The sequence below is a fragment of the Anomalospiza imberbis genome, chromosome 10 (assembly GCF_031753505.1).
Source record: "Anomalospiza imberbis isolate Cuckoo-Finch-1a 21T00152 chromosome 10, ASM3175350v1, whole genome shotgun sequence".
Taxonomy (NCBI): Eukaryota; Metazoa; Chordata; class Aves; order Passeriformes; family Viduidae; genus Anomalospiza; species Anomalospiza imberbis.
Window position 1 is genome coordinate 16,160,277 of NC_089690.1, and position 18,384 is coordinate 16,178,660.

At 38.0% G+C, this 18,384-nt stretch overlaps 1 protein-coding gene and 1 long non-coding RNA gene across 4 annotated transcripts in view; one reads left to right on the forward strand and one right to left on the reverse strand.

Moving 5' to 3' along the window:
• Window positions 1-18,384, forward strand: part of COL4A4 (collagen type IV alpha 4 chain) — an 88,490-nt gene that overhangs the window by 39,523 nt on the left and 30,583 nt on the right. For 2 of the 3 annotated variants that reach the window (XM_068200904.1, XM_068200905.1), the window contains exons 7-20: window positions 1,848-1,964; window positions 4,530-4,598; window positions 4,863-4,898; window positions 5,625-5,687; window positions 6,151-6,186; window positions 6,354-6,395; window positions 7,297-7,377; window positions 8,809-8,862; window positions 10,002-10,061; window positions 10,667-10,711; window positions 11,719-11,772; window positions 15,721-15,790; window positions 17,276-17,380; window positions 17,944-18,108. In XM_068200904.1, coding sequence (XP_068057005.1) covers window positions 1,848-1,964; window positions 4,530-4,598; window positions 4,863-4,898; window positions 5,625-5,687; window positions 6,151-6,186; window positions 6,354-6,395; window positions 7,297-7,377; window positions 8,809-8,862; window positions 10,002-10,061; window positions 10,667-10,711; window positions 11,719-11,772; window positions 15,721-15,790; window positions 17,276-17,380; window positions 17,944-18,108 — 997 coding nt within the window. The remainder of the gene's footprint in view (window positions 1-1,847; window positions 1,965-4,529; window positions 4,599-4,862; window positions 4,899-5,624; window positions 5,688-6,150; window positions 6,187-6,353; window positions 6,396-7,296; window positions 7,378-8,808; window positions 8,863-10,001; window positions 10,062-10,666; window positions 10,712-11,718; window positions 11,773-15,720; window positions 15,791-17,275; window positions 17,381-17,943; window positions 18,109-18,384) is intronic. The other variant, XM_068200906.1, reaches the window with a different exon arrangement.
• LOC137480052 (uncharacterized) lies at window positions 5,652-9,442 on the reverse strand. The gene is made up of 3 exons (XR_011002680.1): window positions 9,203-9,442; window positions 9,038-9,108; window positions 5,652-5,956 (listed from the first exon to the last, which is right to left on the reverse strand). It is a non-coding gene; the product is annotated as an uncharacterized lncRNA (long non-coding RNA).

The following is an 18,384-nucleotide window of genomic DNA, read 5'->3' on the forward strand; positions in this document are numbered from 1 at the left end:
CTAGAACTGAATTCCTGTGATGCTACCAGTTTCACATGGAATAAACAAAGTTAAAATGTTGAATTTTGAAAGTGAAAACAGAACCAAAAGCTGAGTGGGTGTTGTAGCAACTGCTTGTCAGCTGTCCACATTTGACAGTGGACTGTTGCCAAAATGTCTGGATAATATAGAGGTCACAAGCCCAAAATTTGGCACAGAAAAAAGGAAGTGCTCCCAAGAAATGTATATCCTTTTTGCAAAAAATGTTAATTTAAAAACAGTGTCTAGAAATCAGACTGAAGCATTTACAGACAAGAAGAAGGTAGAATTGACAAAAAAGTTTCAGGGAAATGACCAGGAGGATACTTTCTTGACCAATTTTCAGACTTTCCCCCAAAAAATAATTTTGGGTTATAATTAGTATTTTGTCTTTACAAAAATCTTTAATTCTGTGAAAAATAGGTTTTTTCTCCAACAGAAGATAATTCCAAGAAAAATCTCATTGTTTCATTGCCCAATTACTAATTTTTAGTAGAACTATTCCTTATCTGGACACTGGTTAGTTATTGATAGGTTAGAAAAACCACAATCTCTGTAATTACTGTGTTCCTGAGTCAAGCTGTGTCCTCTTTTTACTTGCTTTATCCTAACAATTAAAAAACATGAGGCTGCTTGCAATGACTTTTTTTTGGTGGGTTTTTTCAGCTTTCTATCTGTAGTGGATCTAGTGCTGGCCAAATCGCCAGTGCACCCACTAGAATTATTTACTCATTTTCTGCTGTGAGATAAAGAGGGCAAAACGGGCTCAAAACTTTTAAAGGTACAAAGAAAATTTTATTAACAGAATTCAAAGAAAATTAAGAAAATCTGAACAAAACCTACAGAACACTTCTCCCCACACACCCTATTTTCTTTCCCTCTGACAACATAAAGAGACAAAACCTGGGACTTTCAGTCAGTTTACCACCTCTAAAAATAGTCTTTTTTCAGTTCTCTTAGGGAGAGGAGTCTCTCTTGCCATGCCATGGAGACTGCTCCACAAGAAACTGTTCTCTCGTGCCTTCAATGTCACAGCAAATCAGCCGCCCGGGAAAGGAAAAATCTGTTTGCAGTGTCAAAGCCCTTCCCATGCCGTGCAGCTTTCCCACAGCTGCTTTCATGGGCCATGTCCACCTTACTGGGGTGCCCTCAGGGGGCAGAAATCTCAGCCAAGCCACACCACACTGCGGGCTGAGCCGACCTGGCCACACAGGCTGGCCCAGCCAGTCGCCTGTTCAAAGGCCGGAAGCCAAGAGAGTTTTCCGGGCCTTTGCTCATTTTTAAATGTGTTTTTCCACATTGGTCAACTCTTTTAAGTGGTTTAACTGGGTGTCAGTCTTCAAAACTAGCCAGCTGATTGGCTCTGCCAGCTCCCCACAGGGAACCACCCCCACAGCCCATGGACTTCCCCCGGCTGCAAACCAGGCTTTGTTAAACCAGGACAACAGCCGCAAGACAAGGGTACCAGGACAACAGCCACGAGAAAGACTATAGCTAGAGAACTAGAGTCTGGATTCTCTGAGAAGACGGAGCATTACTTTTCCACTCAAGTGAGAACACAGTCTGATCCTCTTTACCAGTGTTAATATAACCCTGTTACATTTGCTATGCATCAAAAAAAAAAAACAAATAAACAAAAGAATTACCTCATTTTTTCTATACCACAAAAAATCTGTTCAGAATAGAAGATATTTCTAAGGCAGCACCACTGTGAGAGGATATCGCGTTCACGTCTGAGACACATTTGTTTCTGAACTGTTCTGTTAATTTAAGAAGTAATTTCTCATTAATCATGGTGTATTTCTCATAAATATTAAATTGTCTTTCAGGGCCTCCCAGGAAGGGAAGGACCCAGAGGCAAGCATGGTTTGGACGGCTGCAATGGCTCGAGGGGAGACCCAGGATTTCCAGGAGAAAATGGTTATATGGGACCAAGAGGTCCTTATGTACGTGAAAGGCATTCCTGTTGTGCATGTGCATTTCCCCTCCAAGCTAACAACTCTTAAAATGACTCCTAGACTGTGGCATCAGCTTCACAGTGCTGCACAGGGAATTCCCAGGAATTCTTACACAGGTTAATGGGAGTGAAACATACTGCCTTAACAGATCAAGCTTGAAAGTGAAATAGCCTTCTATATCCTTGAAGTACATATGGCTGCTTTGAGAGTTAAATTCTGACTTGTTTCCCCAGAATTGCCACTCCAGCTGAGAAGGAGTAGCTTGAAACCACCATACTATTCATTAGTACTTGAAATTTCTTAAAAGCTAGTAGGGACATACATGAGATGACTTAAAAATAAGTGGAATGTTCAACAAGACTAAGTCCTGTTACACTCTAAGATTTTTTACACATATGTCCTCTGGGCACTCCTCGTCTTGCTTGGGCATGTATCTGTATATGCAGAGATCGTTCCACAGTTTAAATGTTTGAAATGAGCACTTTAATATTTGTTTACTTTTTCTGGTACAATGGAAGGCACTTTAAAATTGTTTAAGTAGCTGTGTTAGCAGTACTCAACTATTGAAGATAGAAAGATTCTTGTGATTAAGGGAAATAAATTACTGTAGCTCCAAAGAAATTTTGCTCAACAGCTCTAGTCACCAGTCTTTGACTTTTTGTGGAAACAAGTTTTAATCTGAATAAGAGCTGATTAGTTGGTCTAACAGCTTCCCTGAAAATTTTTAAGCAACACAATAAAAACAACTGCACTTTACATGAAAAATCAAATGTGTTTAGTGAGCGCTAAATAAAATGCTGAATTCAGCCATTAGAAAAATGTGGAGTGGGTGCAAGAGTGTAATGATGTTATCAAAGATAATAACAATTAGAATAAAATAGAGTTTCATGCTATGAAAGATATTATAAACTTACTAATAACCTCATTTGTTGTATGTCTGAAAGTAACTTGTTACTTCTGCTGAAACTCTAATTTCACCTGTATTTTCTTACTTACTATGTCCTTCAAAATAGAGTTTTACTTTTTGTAATTAGACAAGTGACATAAAGAAAAAACGGAACATGGGACAGCATAAATCCTACCAATTTCAGGAGCATGCTCTTTGGCAGGCCTGCAAAAGTATGTGCAACCTACAAGAGCAGGGAGACACAATAGGCATGTAGCCTTGGATTGCATACTAAAATTCCAGTGCAAATTCATTTAGCTGCCCAGAAAAACAACACATAGTAACCATATTTGCTTGTGTGCAAGAATGCTCTTCCAACCTCCTTATGCAGATTGCCTATTTTTAAATTGATTTGTTGCACCAGGTACTAACTTGACTGTACCTTACAGCCAACATTTTTATCTAATTCTTATTTATAACATTGTCCTGTATAATTTTATTTAACACCGTGTACATATACATCCGCATAACTTAATTGACCTTGTTGGAAAATATAGTAATTTCTATCTATTAGGCCTTACCTAAGTCATGTAGAAGATAACAAACTGAATCTAACAAAAATGTTTTTTATACAAGAGACCACATGTAAAATAACTAAAGATAAAAACAACTTTTGATTTGTTTAATGTGTTCCCTAGCAGCTGTTGTTTACCTGTAATCTGTATGCAATCTACTGTAGCTATATCCAGCTGCAGACAGCTGTAATTCTTCCTTCTATTGTACCCTTCCAGGGAGAAATACCTTACCTGTTTCATTCTGACTGCAGGATTTGGACAGCCAGTTTATGATATCATGAACGCTGTAGCAGTACAGTTTTAAAGTGCTTGACAGTGTCCCATTTTATTGAACTCAGATGGTTTACTTAGTTAAATTATATCCACTGTATTTGGATTTCAAATGGAAAAACTTCAGAAATAACATCTTTATATATCTGTTCTTCAGATATGTGCATATCATGCTCTTAACAGTAGACTGAGCATTGCAGTTGAATTTTGCAAAATAAATCATCTGTTCATGCTAACTCAGATTGAGTTTTTGAGGGTGCTACAATTAGCAAGGTTTTATAAAGCACCCACAGCAAGTACCATGGGAACTTAGTTCTTAAAATCCAGGGCTCTTAGGTATCGGGTTTCTTTTATAAACTGAAATAGGTTTCCTAATAGATGGAAATATTGAACACTATGTATCTAATACAGTCCATACTTTTATTTTTTTTATCTTTATGCAGTATCACTTTAAATTCTTCTGAATCACACAATGAACTTTCATGGAAGGCAGAGTGCTAGTACTTAAAGCCACTGCCTCCCTGAAAGAAAAAGAAGGCACATTAATGCTAAGGGCAAGATTTGTGAAGATCATAGAATATTGAAAGACCCAAGTGCTAAGGAGACCTAAACAGAGCAGGAGTCCAGAAGCTGTGGGAACCTGGTTTGCTGAACTGTACAGAAGGTTTTGTTAAATAAAATGATTATTCCTGATCCTAGTAGATTACCTTGTGATATAGGGGCACCAGAAAGTCACAACCCGAGAAGTTATCATACATTCTCCATGAAAATGTAGGATATCAGTAAGTGGATCATGTTTTAAAAGACTCTTTTTCTTTAAAGGGAATTCCAGGGCAAAAAGGAGAAAAAGGAAATTCAGTGTATATTTTACATTTTGGAAAAGGACTTCCAGTAAGTATCTGATTGTGAAAAAAATCATCTATTTGTAGGAAAACATGTATGGTAAATGTAATTATTCCATTAATCCTCACTAGTTATAAAACTTAATGCAAAAAAAAAAAAAAAAAAAAAACACACCAAAAACAACAAAAAAACACATATACAACTCAAACACAAACAGCTAGTTTATGATCTTAATATCTGTAAATTTAGAAAATACCCACAAGAAAGCTTGAACTGGCTATTGGTTCATTTGTTAAATGATTGTCATTACAGGGAGAGAGAGGTGATCCTGGACCCCCTGGCATGCCTGTAAGTACAGTCAGTGGGTTCTATAACTGCTTTTTGTCTTGAAGAGCTTCAATTTTTTTTCCTTAGTATGGTAAGAAATATTGGAGTTTCTCTCTGCCTGCCTTAAATAGCAGAATTCCAGAATTAAGTCTGAGAAACATCAAGTCTGTATAGTCTGTTCCCATGGCCAGTTCATGTTGGCTGAAAGGGAGTAGAAACAGACCATCCTCACCTCTTTTAGCTGTGTGTGGAGCAGCTGTTGCCCTGGTATTCACAGAATATTTTCTCTGTGAAATTCAAGATGTGAAATCTTCTACAGTATCTGATGGGTCTCCCAAGAATAAGTAGCACTCTATCATATTCCAGCCATAAGAACATGAAAGAAGAGAGAGTTTAATTTTGTTGCTGAGTCACATTCTTGATGCCTTTGAGTTCCTCTTTTTAAAGCCTTTAAAAAGGCATTCACTGATAAATTGTATCAAGTCCCTGCACCTTAGCACAATTGCTGACAAAGTGAACTCTCAGTGCATTAACAACATAGAACTGTGCCTTGTCCAGTACTACCCAGAAGCTGGTGCTGGCTGCTCTAGTCACAGGGAGATTTCAGGCATGGTGTAAGCTTTGGACTGTGGGTGGAATGCAGTGGCCAGTAGGCTGAGTCCAAGGTGTTTTAGAGGAGCTGGATTTGTGTAGAAAAGAGCAAGTTCTTTCTGTGTTCACAAAAAGACCTTTTTCAATCTTTTCCAGGGACCTAGGGGGTCAAGAGGTACAACAGGCCCATCTGGATACCCAGGCCATCCAGGATTGCCTGTAAGATCCCCACAGTTATACAGCCTTGCCTTAGTATATGCATTCATTCTTGTCTACCCATTTTAGAACTTGCCTTAATGTGAATCAAAGCCTAAAAGTAATTTTTGAGGCAGGTAATAAGATAGATTTTTGCTTTACCTTATGAGTTTGGGAGTTGAGGAATATGTTCTTCCTTCCCATGTCTGCATGAACATGTTTCATCCTGGCAGTCTGTGGTCATGGAGAAATGCTCCTAGTGCTCTCTCCTTAACCCCTTTTCCCAAGACCACCTGTGGGAGACAGGAAAGGGGGAAACCAGTGGTCAGCCCCCCTGAAAGCAGTCACCAAGTGAGGTAAATTGCACTTTAGAATAAGTACATCCCAAGAGAAAATTCTGCATCCAGGTCCTATGAGCAAGAGGAAATAATTTTCAAAACCTGTCTCTAAATCAGATATATTGACTTGTCTTCATTCTCTTTTAAAGGGTATTCCGGGTTACCCTGGTTTGCCAGGTGAACAGGTAGGTAATAACTTCTGAAGCTGTTAGTAAAATAATAATTTATACAACTATTTGAAATGTTCCTTTTGTTTATTTGTTATCAAGTTTTTTAAAATAGTTACTTGATTAAACTCTAATATCAATATTTTCTGATCATGCTGAAACTGTGTACATTCTTTATCAATTAGGGAAATCCAGGGATTGGAGTGGATGGACAAAAGGGGGAGCCGGTAAGAAAACAAATAATATTAAATTTATTATAGCTGTAGAGTTAGAAGAATAATAGTCTTGTTGAGTTCCCTGGAACCCATTCATTTGTGGCTTTGTGTCATGCTAATCATGTTAGAACAGAAGTTATTGAATCAATTAATTCTGAGCAGAAGGAATTCCTTCAGTGAGCTGCATTCAGGAGTCAAGCACATTCTCAAGATTTTGAAAAGCAACAATCAGTGCTACTTAGCATTTACATACATTCTGAACAGACACTGCCTAGGTAATCACAACAGTATTTGTGATTACTTAGTGACAGGGGCTGGACCAAATCAGTCCCTGAATCTCATCTCTTGCTAAGTGCAGAACAGATGTCAAGGAAAGGGTATAAGAAGCACATAATAATAGTTCTTTACCAGTCTCCACCTGTATTAGCATACTCAGAATATATAGAACCAATGTAGAATATTTGATATTTCCTCTATGAATTGGTCCAATTTTTGCAAGTGTCTAATATACACAACTTTCCACAGCAAATCAATAATTTCATTTCACATTCACAAAGTCTTGTGCTCAAAGGCTTTGGTCTAGGACATGAGAGACTGTATGTACACGTAAGAGATTTGACAGTCCCATAACTACTATCTCTACAGCAGATTTGGAGCAGGAGGCAGGCGTTCTCATTTATTTCCTTAGCTGTAACATCATTTTTAATGACTCAGGAGATTAGATTGCCAACCTTACTCATCTGGACAGATGGTAAAGAGGCTTACAGATCTCAGTGCAAGCCTTTATCTGCAGGTAATTAGTACATTTTCAGTGAGTACAGAAATACGTAGTGCTATGGTACAATAGGAAAACAAGCTGAGTGTCACTGAAATACTGTGTGGAACATCTCTGCTGTTGCTTTGGCTTCCACAGGGTGACATCGGGCTGCCTGGGCCTCCTGGGTCACCGCTGTTAGTTGGACCTCCTGGAGCTCAGCTGTTCAAAGGACAAAAGGTGTTAATTTGTCATCGTATTTAACAGTGGTCAACTTGGCAAGTACAATCCTGTGATGTAATTTTTGCAAGGATGGCATAAGACATACCTTTCTTTTTGTAACAAACCACCAGCTGCAGCAGAATCCTGTGTTCAGCACCCTTCCCACAAGCTTTCAGGAGAGGACACGTCACGTGTACTTTAGCTCATGTTCTGGAGGGAAGACTGTCTTGATGCAGAAAGGAGATACTGCCCTTGCTTTGGTTTTCTTCAGTTTTTGTCATTAGCAAATCATATTTCAGGCATCTGGCAAATTTGATTACTGTGCTATTGAATCTCTTTGTGGCTCTTCACTAATACTTTACTTATTTAATACAATATAAATCTTGCACATCACTGGCAACTGTATTCCAATCTATAGTTTTGAAGTAACCCTAACCCTTCTAGGGTGCTCTCTTTAATATAAAAATTAAGTGTGATTTTTTTGTCAATTTTTATTGCAAGTTTTATCAGAAAATCATGGAATCATTTGGGTTGGAAGAGTCCTTAAAGATCAGCTAGTCCCAATCCTTCTGCCATGGGCAGGGACACCTTCCACTAGACCAGGCTGCTCAAAGCCTCATCCAAACTGGCCTTGAACATTTCCAGGAATGGGGCATCCACAATTTTCCTGAACAACTTGTACTTCTTCAAGATCACACCTACCATAGCTACAGCTGAATGGCTTGGAACATTAGAATGTTTGTAACCCATGTTCTTTTTAAACAAAAACTGTGTTACAGAGCCCTATACTGCTACAGAGCTTTCTGCATCCTCAAGTCTGATTTCCTCAAACAGACAAATGAAAAGGTGAAGTTGGCATTGCCAGCTCCTTGCAGCCTCAGCTCAGGGAACCAGTAGATGTCACATGTTGGACCCTGGGTTTTGATCATGCAAACAGCTGCTATACAGGTGTATGGGGAGAGGGAAAGGACCAAAAGGACCTCCATAAACTCCCCACGTTCCTGGGAAGTGGGACATTTGCTGCTCTACAACACGACACAATCATGGTCATGTAAGCAGCCATTCAGACTGGGGCTGTGCTCAAAAGTGTATATTTATGATTGTGAGTACTTGCATCAAACCAAGAAGAGCAGCAAATTAAAAAGGAACTACTGTCATACATGTTTGTAGGGACAAAGCCCTGACTTGCAGATCCTTGGAAGTGAAAAGATACATACATCTCTCTCCAGAGTCATTATGCTGTTTTGACAGTGTTAACAGAAATAAAGATAAGTGCATAAATGTTTTTCTTGCTTTTCTTGTGTTGAGGGCACCTAAAGAAATACATCCAGTGCTTAAAAAAAATACCTTTTAACACTTCTAATTCAGAGTAGGACATTAAAAAAGTTAAGCAGCACATAGGCATATCCTGCATATTAATATACACAAAAACTTTCCTTTTATATGTAGGGCCAAAAAGGATTACCTGGGCTAACAGGATACAGAGGGCCACGTGGACCTAAAGTAAGTAATGGGACTTTTTTTCCCCATGGTGCTGGCAAAGTCCTTGTGTGGTTATTATGTTAAGCTTCTAAAGCACATTTTTTGCTGTGAAATTTAATTACCGCCTAAATCAGTGCGAAAGCAAAAATATTTCAAAACCCTTTGGAAAATCTTTCTGAGTCTGTCTTACACATACCTACTGAGTGTTGCCTAGTAGCAAAAAGTCAGTGTTGTTGCCAGTTGGGCTGTTGACATAATGGATTGGAACTGTGAAGAAAATACAAGTACAGATTATTTTTCCTCAAGAAGAGAAACAGAGATGATCTGAATGTGTTCTTAATGGGGCATGGTGTATATTTACCACAGAAGGCAGAGGAAAGACTTTAACTTGACATTGTGGATATCCCCAAGGGTAGAGAAGGCAGAATCACCTGTTTGGAGAGAGGGTTGCTTTTTACTGTCTAGTCTACATTTTCTTTTCTTTCTGTCAACATGATCAATTTAAACATTGAGGTGCCAGAAGAGGAAAATCCATAGGCAGGAAGCTGCCAGATCTCAGAAAAAAAGAGGAAATTGGAGACAAAAGAATTACTCTAGTTAATGTTAAAAACTTATTTAGCTATGTAGCAGAAGAGATGAGAAGCACAAACATCACATTTCTGAGTTGTAAGTCTGGCACTTTTTCAGAAGTTCATTTTCCATCATAAAAAGACCACTGTTACTTGGCACTGGAAAAGGGAACAAAGCTAATATTTTTCTATTGGATTTACATTGAAAAAGATGGGCTTTATATGCATGCTCCAGTACTAGTTATCTATGTAGATGATAATACATGCACTTGTTAGTCATAAGCAGGAACAGAGAAATCAACTGAAGCAGCTCAAACGATGCCCAGAACTTTAGAAAAAGTATATACAAATTCAACTGCTGAAATAATATGAAGCTTAGAGAAGAGACCAGAGCAGGTTTCTCAAATAACTGGAGCTACTTAGGCACTGCTGGTGATGCTGTGTGAAGTCAGGCCCAGTGACTGAGCCTCACAAGTGAAACAAGATCCACCACTGTAATGTGTATGTCATTTAATAAAGGTCCACAAAAATTAAAATGTAGGCATACTTCACTGAGCATCTTGGTTAAAAAAACTATTTTCACTGCTCTAGGGCATACTTGGGAGAGGAGAAAAGGGTGAAAAAGGCCTTCCTGGATTCCCTGGGTTGCAGGTAAGAAAGTTGCACAATAAATTATATCACAAATTCACTATAATTAGGCAGTTTAAGTTTGCAATTTCAAGAAAAACTTTAAGGATTTTTTAAACTAATCTGTCATGCTTCCTGTATAGGAGACTTGCCCTGGGACTTACCCTGTCTCAGACTTAAACATAAGCTCATACAGACTTTTCTTGGAAAGAAAGTAAATTTGTAGGGTTATCCTCTAAATATTTGGACCAGCACAAAGCTGCTCTGGAATAGCACAATACTAACACAGTAATTTTAATGTTCTCTGTACGTGTCGATGGCAGTTTTTTACAGCAACTTTACTTGTGCTGGATTTGCCTAACAGTGCTGAAGTGAAGCAGCATTCCACTACTGTGCTTGATGCAGTATGTTAAAAAAAAAAAAGTGAAAACTTGACAGCCTTGCTTTGGTCTGTAGTTCTAATTCTTGTCCATTTCTCACAGAAACTATTTGCAAAAGTTTTGCAAAGTTTTTGGAAGCTATCTCAAGTAATATTTATCTATGTAACATTAACTATGAGCAGTTCTGAATAGGTTTAATTTTAAATAAGTTTTTACTGTTTTAGCTTACAGTCTACTTGCTTTTATTAGGGTCATCCTGGTTCTTATGGAGCTGCAGGTTTTCCTGGAATGAAGGTATGAAGGCAGAAGATATAAGCATCTCCCTGAACAGTGGGATCAATGAGATTTTGTTTTCTGTGGACCTGTGCAGATTTGGAGTTTCCACATACTTCATAGCTCAGATTGCATTCCTTCTTTTCTCTTCTGCTACCTGTTGCCACAGAAGCTGTATGAAATCTGTGTCTTTGAATTTCTGCCACTCTAAAATTTGGCTGAAATTTGCTAATGGAATCTGAAGTTGGAAGGAGGAGGAAAAGTCAGTGGGACACACATACAGCATAATATAAAAGTTATGCAGCATGTTAACTTTATTTTTATGGTGACATTGTTTGTGTAATTTTGTGGTGCATGCATGTTTTGTTCATGTTTCTGGCTTGAGAAATTCCAGTGATGCTAAGACTGCTAAATTTTACTTATGAACTTACAGCATCTTACTGGAATAAAGAACAATAGATGTATGTATATAGGTCTATATCTCACCCAACTCTAGTTAAGGTAGTGATCATGCTGTTCATAAATCACATTAATGTATCAATATTTGCCTCTAGAGCTATGTTCCAGGTGACTGTTTTAGCTGCAAAAATACTTTTCACTTTGTTTTTCACTCCTGCCTACCTAAAGAGTTTGAGTACAGGCTGGATGAGTATAATTGAAAATCATAAAAAGAGAAGAGAGCTGATGTGCAGCTGATTTCCATGCAGTAGTTTAAGAGAATCATTCAGCAAGCAGCAAACTAATTTCAGCTGTATTAAGCAGACAGTCTATCAGAGTCTGCTGGTATGTATTCCAGCTAATTCTGTGCCCCAGCTCCACTGAATCTGCTGAGCACTGTCTGAATAACCTGGCAATACATGCTGAGAATTTTCCAACACAGGAGAATCTGTGAAACACCACCTCCTGTACAAACCCAGTGAAGTCTCTGCGCACATAATTATAACATGACAGTGCTGTATGACTGGGTTTTGCTCAATGAATTATGTTTTAACAGATTAATCAATTTGTATTTATGTGATTCTTTCCAGGGTGAAACAGGATTTGCTGGTTTTCCTGGACAACCTGGCTATCCAGGCATACAGGTAAAAAAATTACCACAGATTCACACCCCACTCCCCTCTGTGCCAGTATTTCCTCCCAGATGTACCCACTTATCAGGCCATTTCCCTTTATGCAGTCATAATTTCTGTAAAAGTTTACTGTTTTCATTATAGTTATTCATCACCGTGGTAGTAAATAGCAATGTAAGAAAACATTCCTAGCTGGTGCAGGTAAAAGTGGGAATTCTATTTTACATACCATAGGAATTGTTAATCCCAACAGTTACCTGTAAATATACCAGGAGAGCTACCTAATCCATGAATTGTAGTACTCGGCAAGGTTTTCACAGTTGAGCTGCATTCCCCAGGGAGGTATGGGAGGTAAAGGAAGCTGCTATTTAGTTAACAGTATGATCCTGTAAATGAGGATGAAAACTGGCCCCAAATGAGGTGGCAAAATTCCATTCAGATTGGCCTATTTTTTTGCATGATTTACCAAAATCTCTTGGCATGTGTTCAATCTGTTTACTTAAGTAATTGTTCTAAGATGTTTACCAGAACAGCAAGGAAGTGGACTCCTTCACACCAGCTGTGTTTAAACATTTCCTACTTTGGCTCACTTAGATGACACTAACTGCCTTTTGTTTTACAATACCTGCTGCTTTCCATTAGTGATAAAAGTGTAGGTGTCACAGCCCAGGGCTAAGCAGTAAAACAGAAAAATAATTAAAGTGTGGAAGAGATGCTTAAAACAATTTCAGAAGACCCAGGTGTCAGTTTAGTGACATTTCAGGACAAAAGTGTATGGAATTTTCTTCTGCAGGCTGCAGAACCAATGAAATTCTGACTACTGGATCATATTGTAATTCTGAGTAACAGCAAAGACTTGAGTGAACAGAATTATTATATTTCCTTTGGAATCTACAATGCTAAAGCACACTCAAAAGAAAAAAGCAGTTCTGGATGCTACCCTAGAGGGAGCAAAGCAACAGTGAGTCTAGCCAGGGGGGTAGGCCTAAGAAGTCCTGGGATAGGGTCCAAATGGTCAGCAGTGTATGAGTAAGAGGAGGAGTGAAATGCTGCAATGCAAAAGGTGGGTGACAGAATCACCAGTAGAGACACCAAGGTTGAAAGTTATTATCACAGTACAGAGGACAAAAACATTATTGCAGAAATTGTGATGCTAATGAACTTGGCTTAAATATTCTGGAATACAAAAGTCAAGGAATGTTTATTTCCCTCTGAATTTTTTTTTTTTGAAAACTGCATATAAACCACTGAATTTTCTTCAACAGATTTGCACAAAAATCACCTCTGTTATAAACTAAAAAATAAGATTGGATCACGCTCTACATAATCTGTGGTGACACAAAGAAGTGAACTGTGGCTGGTGCAAACTTGTCCTAAGTAGTATACAGCTAAAGACACAGTAGAAAGCACAAAAATATAAAGCAACAGACAGGTTTTCAAAGCATGTTTACAAATGAGTAATGACAAACACATAAAGTAAATAAGTGAAAGTGCAATAAAAACATCTGGCTTAGTCACAGACTTACTTTCTAATTTAGGATTGTCAGGAGAATGCTACACCACCTTCTTCAGCCAAGATTTTAATTATGTGGTCATACCTAGGGGGAAAAATTGCCCACAGATGTTACTTTTCATCCCCTTTGGCTGTTATCAACTTCACAACACAGTGATATCATTTAGATACTAATTAAACTGAAACATTGCATATCACATTTAAACAGAAGATTCATTGCAGTCCAATACTCCCAAAATCTTGAAACAAATCTTAAGTGTTTTGTTGTTAAAAAGTTCTCACCCTGATGTACATATGGTTTTAATTTGGGGCCTCATTAACAAACTTGAGGCAAGTCGTGTTACAAACAGAATAGTGCATTCCTTAGACTCCATTGATTAGCCTACAGCCTGAGAGGCCATCAGTTAGCACTACAAACAGTAAACAAAAACATGATTAATTGTTGGTAGGTTGTGCTAGGGAAATGGTTGAAGTCCTGCAGTAATGAATCAGAAAGATTAAATTACAATTGCTAGTGCCCAGAGCAAAAGAAATCAAATCAAGTATAGACACAACTTAATAAAAAAATACAGATATGCAGAATCCTGAGTGATTGCACAGATGCTGTAGTTTTGATTGGAAAAACATTGGAGAAATCTGATTATTCCTGAAAGGGGCAGACCTATCCAGACTGCATCAACTGTTCAGCTGGCCTCACCAGCTGTTGCTTATGATCCACTAAGAATCACATGCACTGAAGGAACAAGAATATGATTAAAACTTCTCCTGGGAATAGCCTGTTCATATAAAATCTAAGATGCATTCAGATTTAAGGTGTAGAGACTCAAAAAAAAACCAAAAAAACCAACTAGTTGCATTGAAAGTACCTTTCATCTTTAAGAAATGCTGACTGTTGCTAAAAGTAAAGGGTGGCCTTCAAGGAATTGTTGCCATAGCTTTTGATGCCTAAGCCTGGATGCTGGCAACACTTTTTTTTTTTTAAATAAACTATTGGCAAGTTCAGTCCCCTGAAGTTTTTATGGGAAGAGAAAGCAGTATCAGTCAACAAAATAATCTAAAGAGATTTATGCCATTGTGTAGGATTGTACCAACAGTGAAAATACAGCCAATAGGCAGCTGCCAACCAGAGAGGGTCATTAGCCCTAACAGCCTAAAAACAGATTTTCAGAGACCACAAATGGTATTTATTCCTTGAGATACCAAGGACAGACATGTTTGACATTGGCTCATTACTCTTCAGTTCTTTCTTGTGTTCTGGTTGTGTCATTTTAAAATCAGCATGAAAATTATGTAAGACTTGGGCCAAATACATCTATTATACAAATCTTTATTTATCATCATTAAATTAATTTTAAAGCTCAAAATCCTTTCTAAATTTATCAGAGGAGGAAAAATGCTAGTTTTTCTTTCCTGCCACACAGAAAGCTCTTCTGTGTCATTCGGAAAGACAAATCCATTTTCCTGTTTAAAAGAACTAAAGATGACACAAGGATATGTTTTCATTCTGCAAGATACAGTCAAAGGAAACAGGCCAGAGATCAAGAGGGCAGCAGTCAGTGACAAAACTGTCTAACTACTGTAGAGACACCATTTAAAAAAAAAAAAAAAAAAAGCCAAGAATGAGGCATAGAGGCCTTGTTTTCATTTGTGTAAGAATGGGTATCCAGTTCTCCTTGTCTGTGTCCTAAAAGGGCCTGGAGTCTAGTCTGGGAATGCAGCCTCATTGCACAGTTCCCACATTAACATTCTTGTTTTCTTAGTTCCCATTTGCTAAAAAAGGAGAGCTGATTTCTAATCTACAAAGCAAAAGGTCTAATACAATTTGCCACATAAAAGGCTTCCCTAAAGTCCACTTCACTTGCAATTCTAAGTAGCAAAATCCAAGTTAATTTAGAAAACCTCCAAGCAGAAGTGATTTTCCTCACCATTAGCAAGCACTTTCATGTTTCCCTATTGCAGATGTTTTAAACTTCTTGTAAGATCTTTGAGTATCTCTTACCATTGATAATAGCTGTTAGACAGTGAAAATGTTTTTCTTTATGCTTATCTGTCATAGAAGTAATTTCCTAATCCTGATATAGAATTTCTGTAATTTTTAATTACAGATTAATTGTTAAATCAAAATATCTCAATTAAATGGATACTGATTTACTGCATTTAAGTCATATTTACAATAAATGAATGAAATAATACAGCAGTCACATGTTCTGAAGAGTCAAATAGATATGTGTAATGGGTATATTACTGTTCAGCCACTGGTATTCTGAAAGATAATGATTATTTTAAATATTTTTGCTTGGTTTTAAATGCTGCAAAATGTCAAAATTAAGTTTCCTGGGCAGTGTGTGTCACATCCTTACATATCTCCCCACTGTTGAAATATTTAGTAACATTCTAGTACACCATATAATTGCATTTTTAAAAAAATTATTGTTGGACTCTTACAGGGGGATCCCGGAGAAAAAGGGCCCCCAGGTCCTCCTGGAGCTGTTGGAACTCCACTGCTTCCTATAAAAGGTTATATCTATTTTTGACTAGTCTTTGTGCTGTATAAAGTTCAGGACCTGTTTTGCTAAGGTGTGTGAAAGTGGTCACTAGGCTTGCAGGGGACAGAATCCTAAAACACTCCCAGTGGCCACAGGCTGTGTTTGTGGTTTTGGCCACATTTTTGTGTTTGTCTCGCTGATCTTCCTGGAACTATGTTAAACATACAAGCGTCACATTAAATGTTTGTTTGTGTGAAAGATCTTTGTGCATACAGTCACAACTAGATCTGAAGGACTCTCTCGTACTGGGACCTAAGCATAGCTACAAAAAATTGATGAAGAATAAACCTGTGCTGGTTAATGGACAGCAAATAAGGACACCTGCCTTCCCATTGTCATTTAGGATTCCTGTTTTCAGTATTGCCACAATACATAAATTTTAGACTACAATCAAGCTTCCTGTTTGCAGGGGGGAAATCCTGGGACTAGTACCCCCAACAGAATACTTGTCAATTTATTACTTTCCTCCCTAAACCTCAGGCTGGGTTTTAATGTCCCAGCTCCCTTTATCGCCATCTTACTCAACTAATTGATGAAAAGATGTGTGGAAGTTCTTATTTCATAGCAGGAAACAGGGGGGAACAGCCAGGCCTGCTGCCTGCAAGGTTGTGCTTTTGCAGCTAATAATTGGAGAGTTTGTCTTATGAGAACATTTCAACAGAGAGCTTATCATAAATTGTATTTGTAGTGCAGCACTAGAAATTTCCTGTGGTCACAGAAGTAAGTTACAACAAAACCCCAGTTCAGCAGAACCTCCCCATTAGATAGGGGCCTCATCCTAAAATAAATTAAATTTTTTCCACAGACTTCCATGGTTTCCAGCCCATACAACAAACAACCCCATGCTTAATATCTCAAGTAATATTCAGTCATGTGCATGGTGTGTGAGTGGATGCAATCTTCAGAGAAAGAGGCCTTTAGAACAATAGAGAACAGAACTACTGCCAATATTTTATTTTTCCAATTCAATGAAGCTGTTTGCATCTGATTCAGGTTTTCTTTATCAGTATGTAATTGCAATTTTAAATGTTGTTATTTGTAGCAATTTTGAAAATATACTTTTAAAAATCTGAATCATTTCAACTAAGGTGATCCTGAAATGACCTCCCTGTGTGTACTGCTAAAGCACATAACATGAAATCAATATTTATTTTAAATGCTACCTGTGTTTATTTTGGGCAAACATTTCTCTCAGCATTTTGTAATACATAGCACAGAGATACTTCTACAAAGTGATGAAGAGTTAAAAATGTGCTTGTGGAATGAGCTGGAATCCATAGAAAAGTAACCAAATCCTCCCGCCTTAAAATTAAATTGTTACACATTTTAAAATGTTTCATAAGTTATTTTACTCTTGTGTAGTTTCCAAATTATAATTTTGGTTGCAGCTTAATTTAGATTTAAGCTGTCAATTCCATGAGATGTTCAACTCACACGTTTCTGTAATTCTCTGTAGGTCCACGAGGAGATCCTGGATTTCCGGGTCCTGTTGGTGAAATGGGGTCAGTTGGACCAGTTGGTCCTTCAGGCCTTCTAGGAAGACCAGGTTATGATGGAACAAGTAAGAGAAGTAGAGGATAAATGGGAACTATACACTAGAAGGAAAGAAAGCAGCTGAAAGAAAACTGTTCTTCTTGCTTGATGCAAGTCACCCACTGCAAAGACTATTCAATAAAAATATTAACTCAGCACTTAATAGCCAGAAAAAGACACAAAATGATCCAAGCAGAACAGTAGGAATGGCTAGAAAAGGGACAGAAGACAGGAGAATATTACCATGGTAAACCCATGGTATAACTGTGTCTGGAGTTCTGTGCTTAAAATTTCTGCTCTCCATCTCAAAAAGATACAGAGGGATGTGCTGAGGATGGCTTTGCTCTGTATGAGGAGCTGGAGTAACTGGGATGTCTGGAAAAGAGATAATGGAGGGAAAGAGGAAAAGAAACATTTGAAGGTCTACAGCAGGAACCTTTTTTCTTGTGGATCCTGAAAAAGCTAAGGATTTAGATTCAAGCATTATTTATATAGAAGATGTTTTTCAAGGCAGTCATGAATGGTCTGGAGTTTCCTCCTTGATATCTCACATGAATGCTGTATGGGCTATTTACCTTTCTTTTTTTTCAGGTCTTCCTGGCCTGCCAGGAGTAAGTGGGGCACCAGGACCTCAAGGTTTTCAAGGGGACCCTGGTTTGCCTGGAACAGGTGAATTAATCCCAGGAAGACCAGGATTTCCTGGACCACCAGGCCTACCAGGGCAGCCAGGAAGACAAGGCTTACCTGGACTACCCAGTAGGTTCAATAGCAATTTATATAACAAGAACAGAATTCTGCAGAGTAATAGATCCATTGTTTTTGTTGGTGCTACATGTACAGAGAAGTGAAAAGTGCATTTTGACAACTATTTCGAAGTTTACATGGGATTTTGAAACCACATTTTTCCTATTAGCTTTTGATCAGTGAGATTTCAAGATTTTCATAGTTTTCTGGGTAATTTAAACCCACAAAAGTAACACACATATGAAAATTAAAAATTAAAATGGTTCATTAGACCAAAGTGCTTTAGTC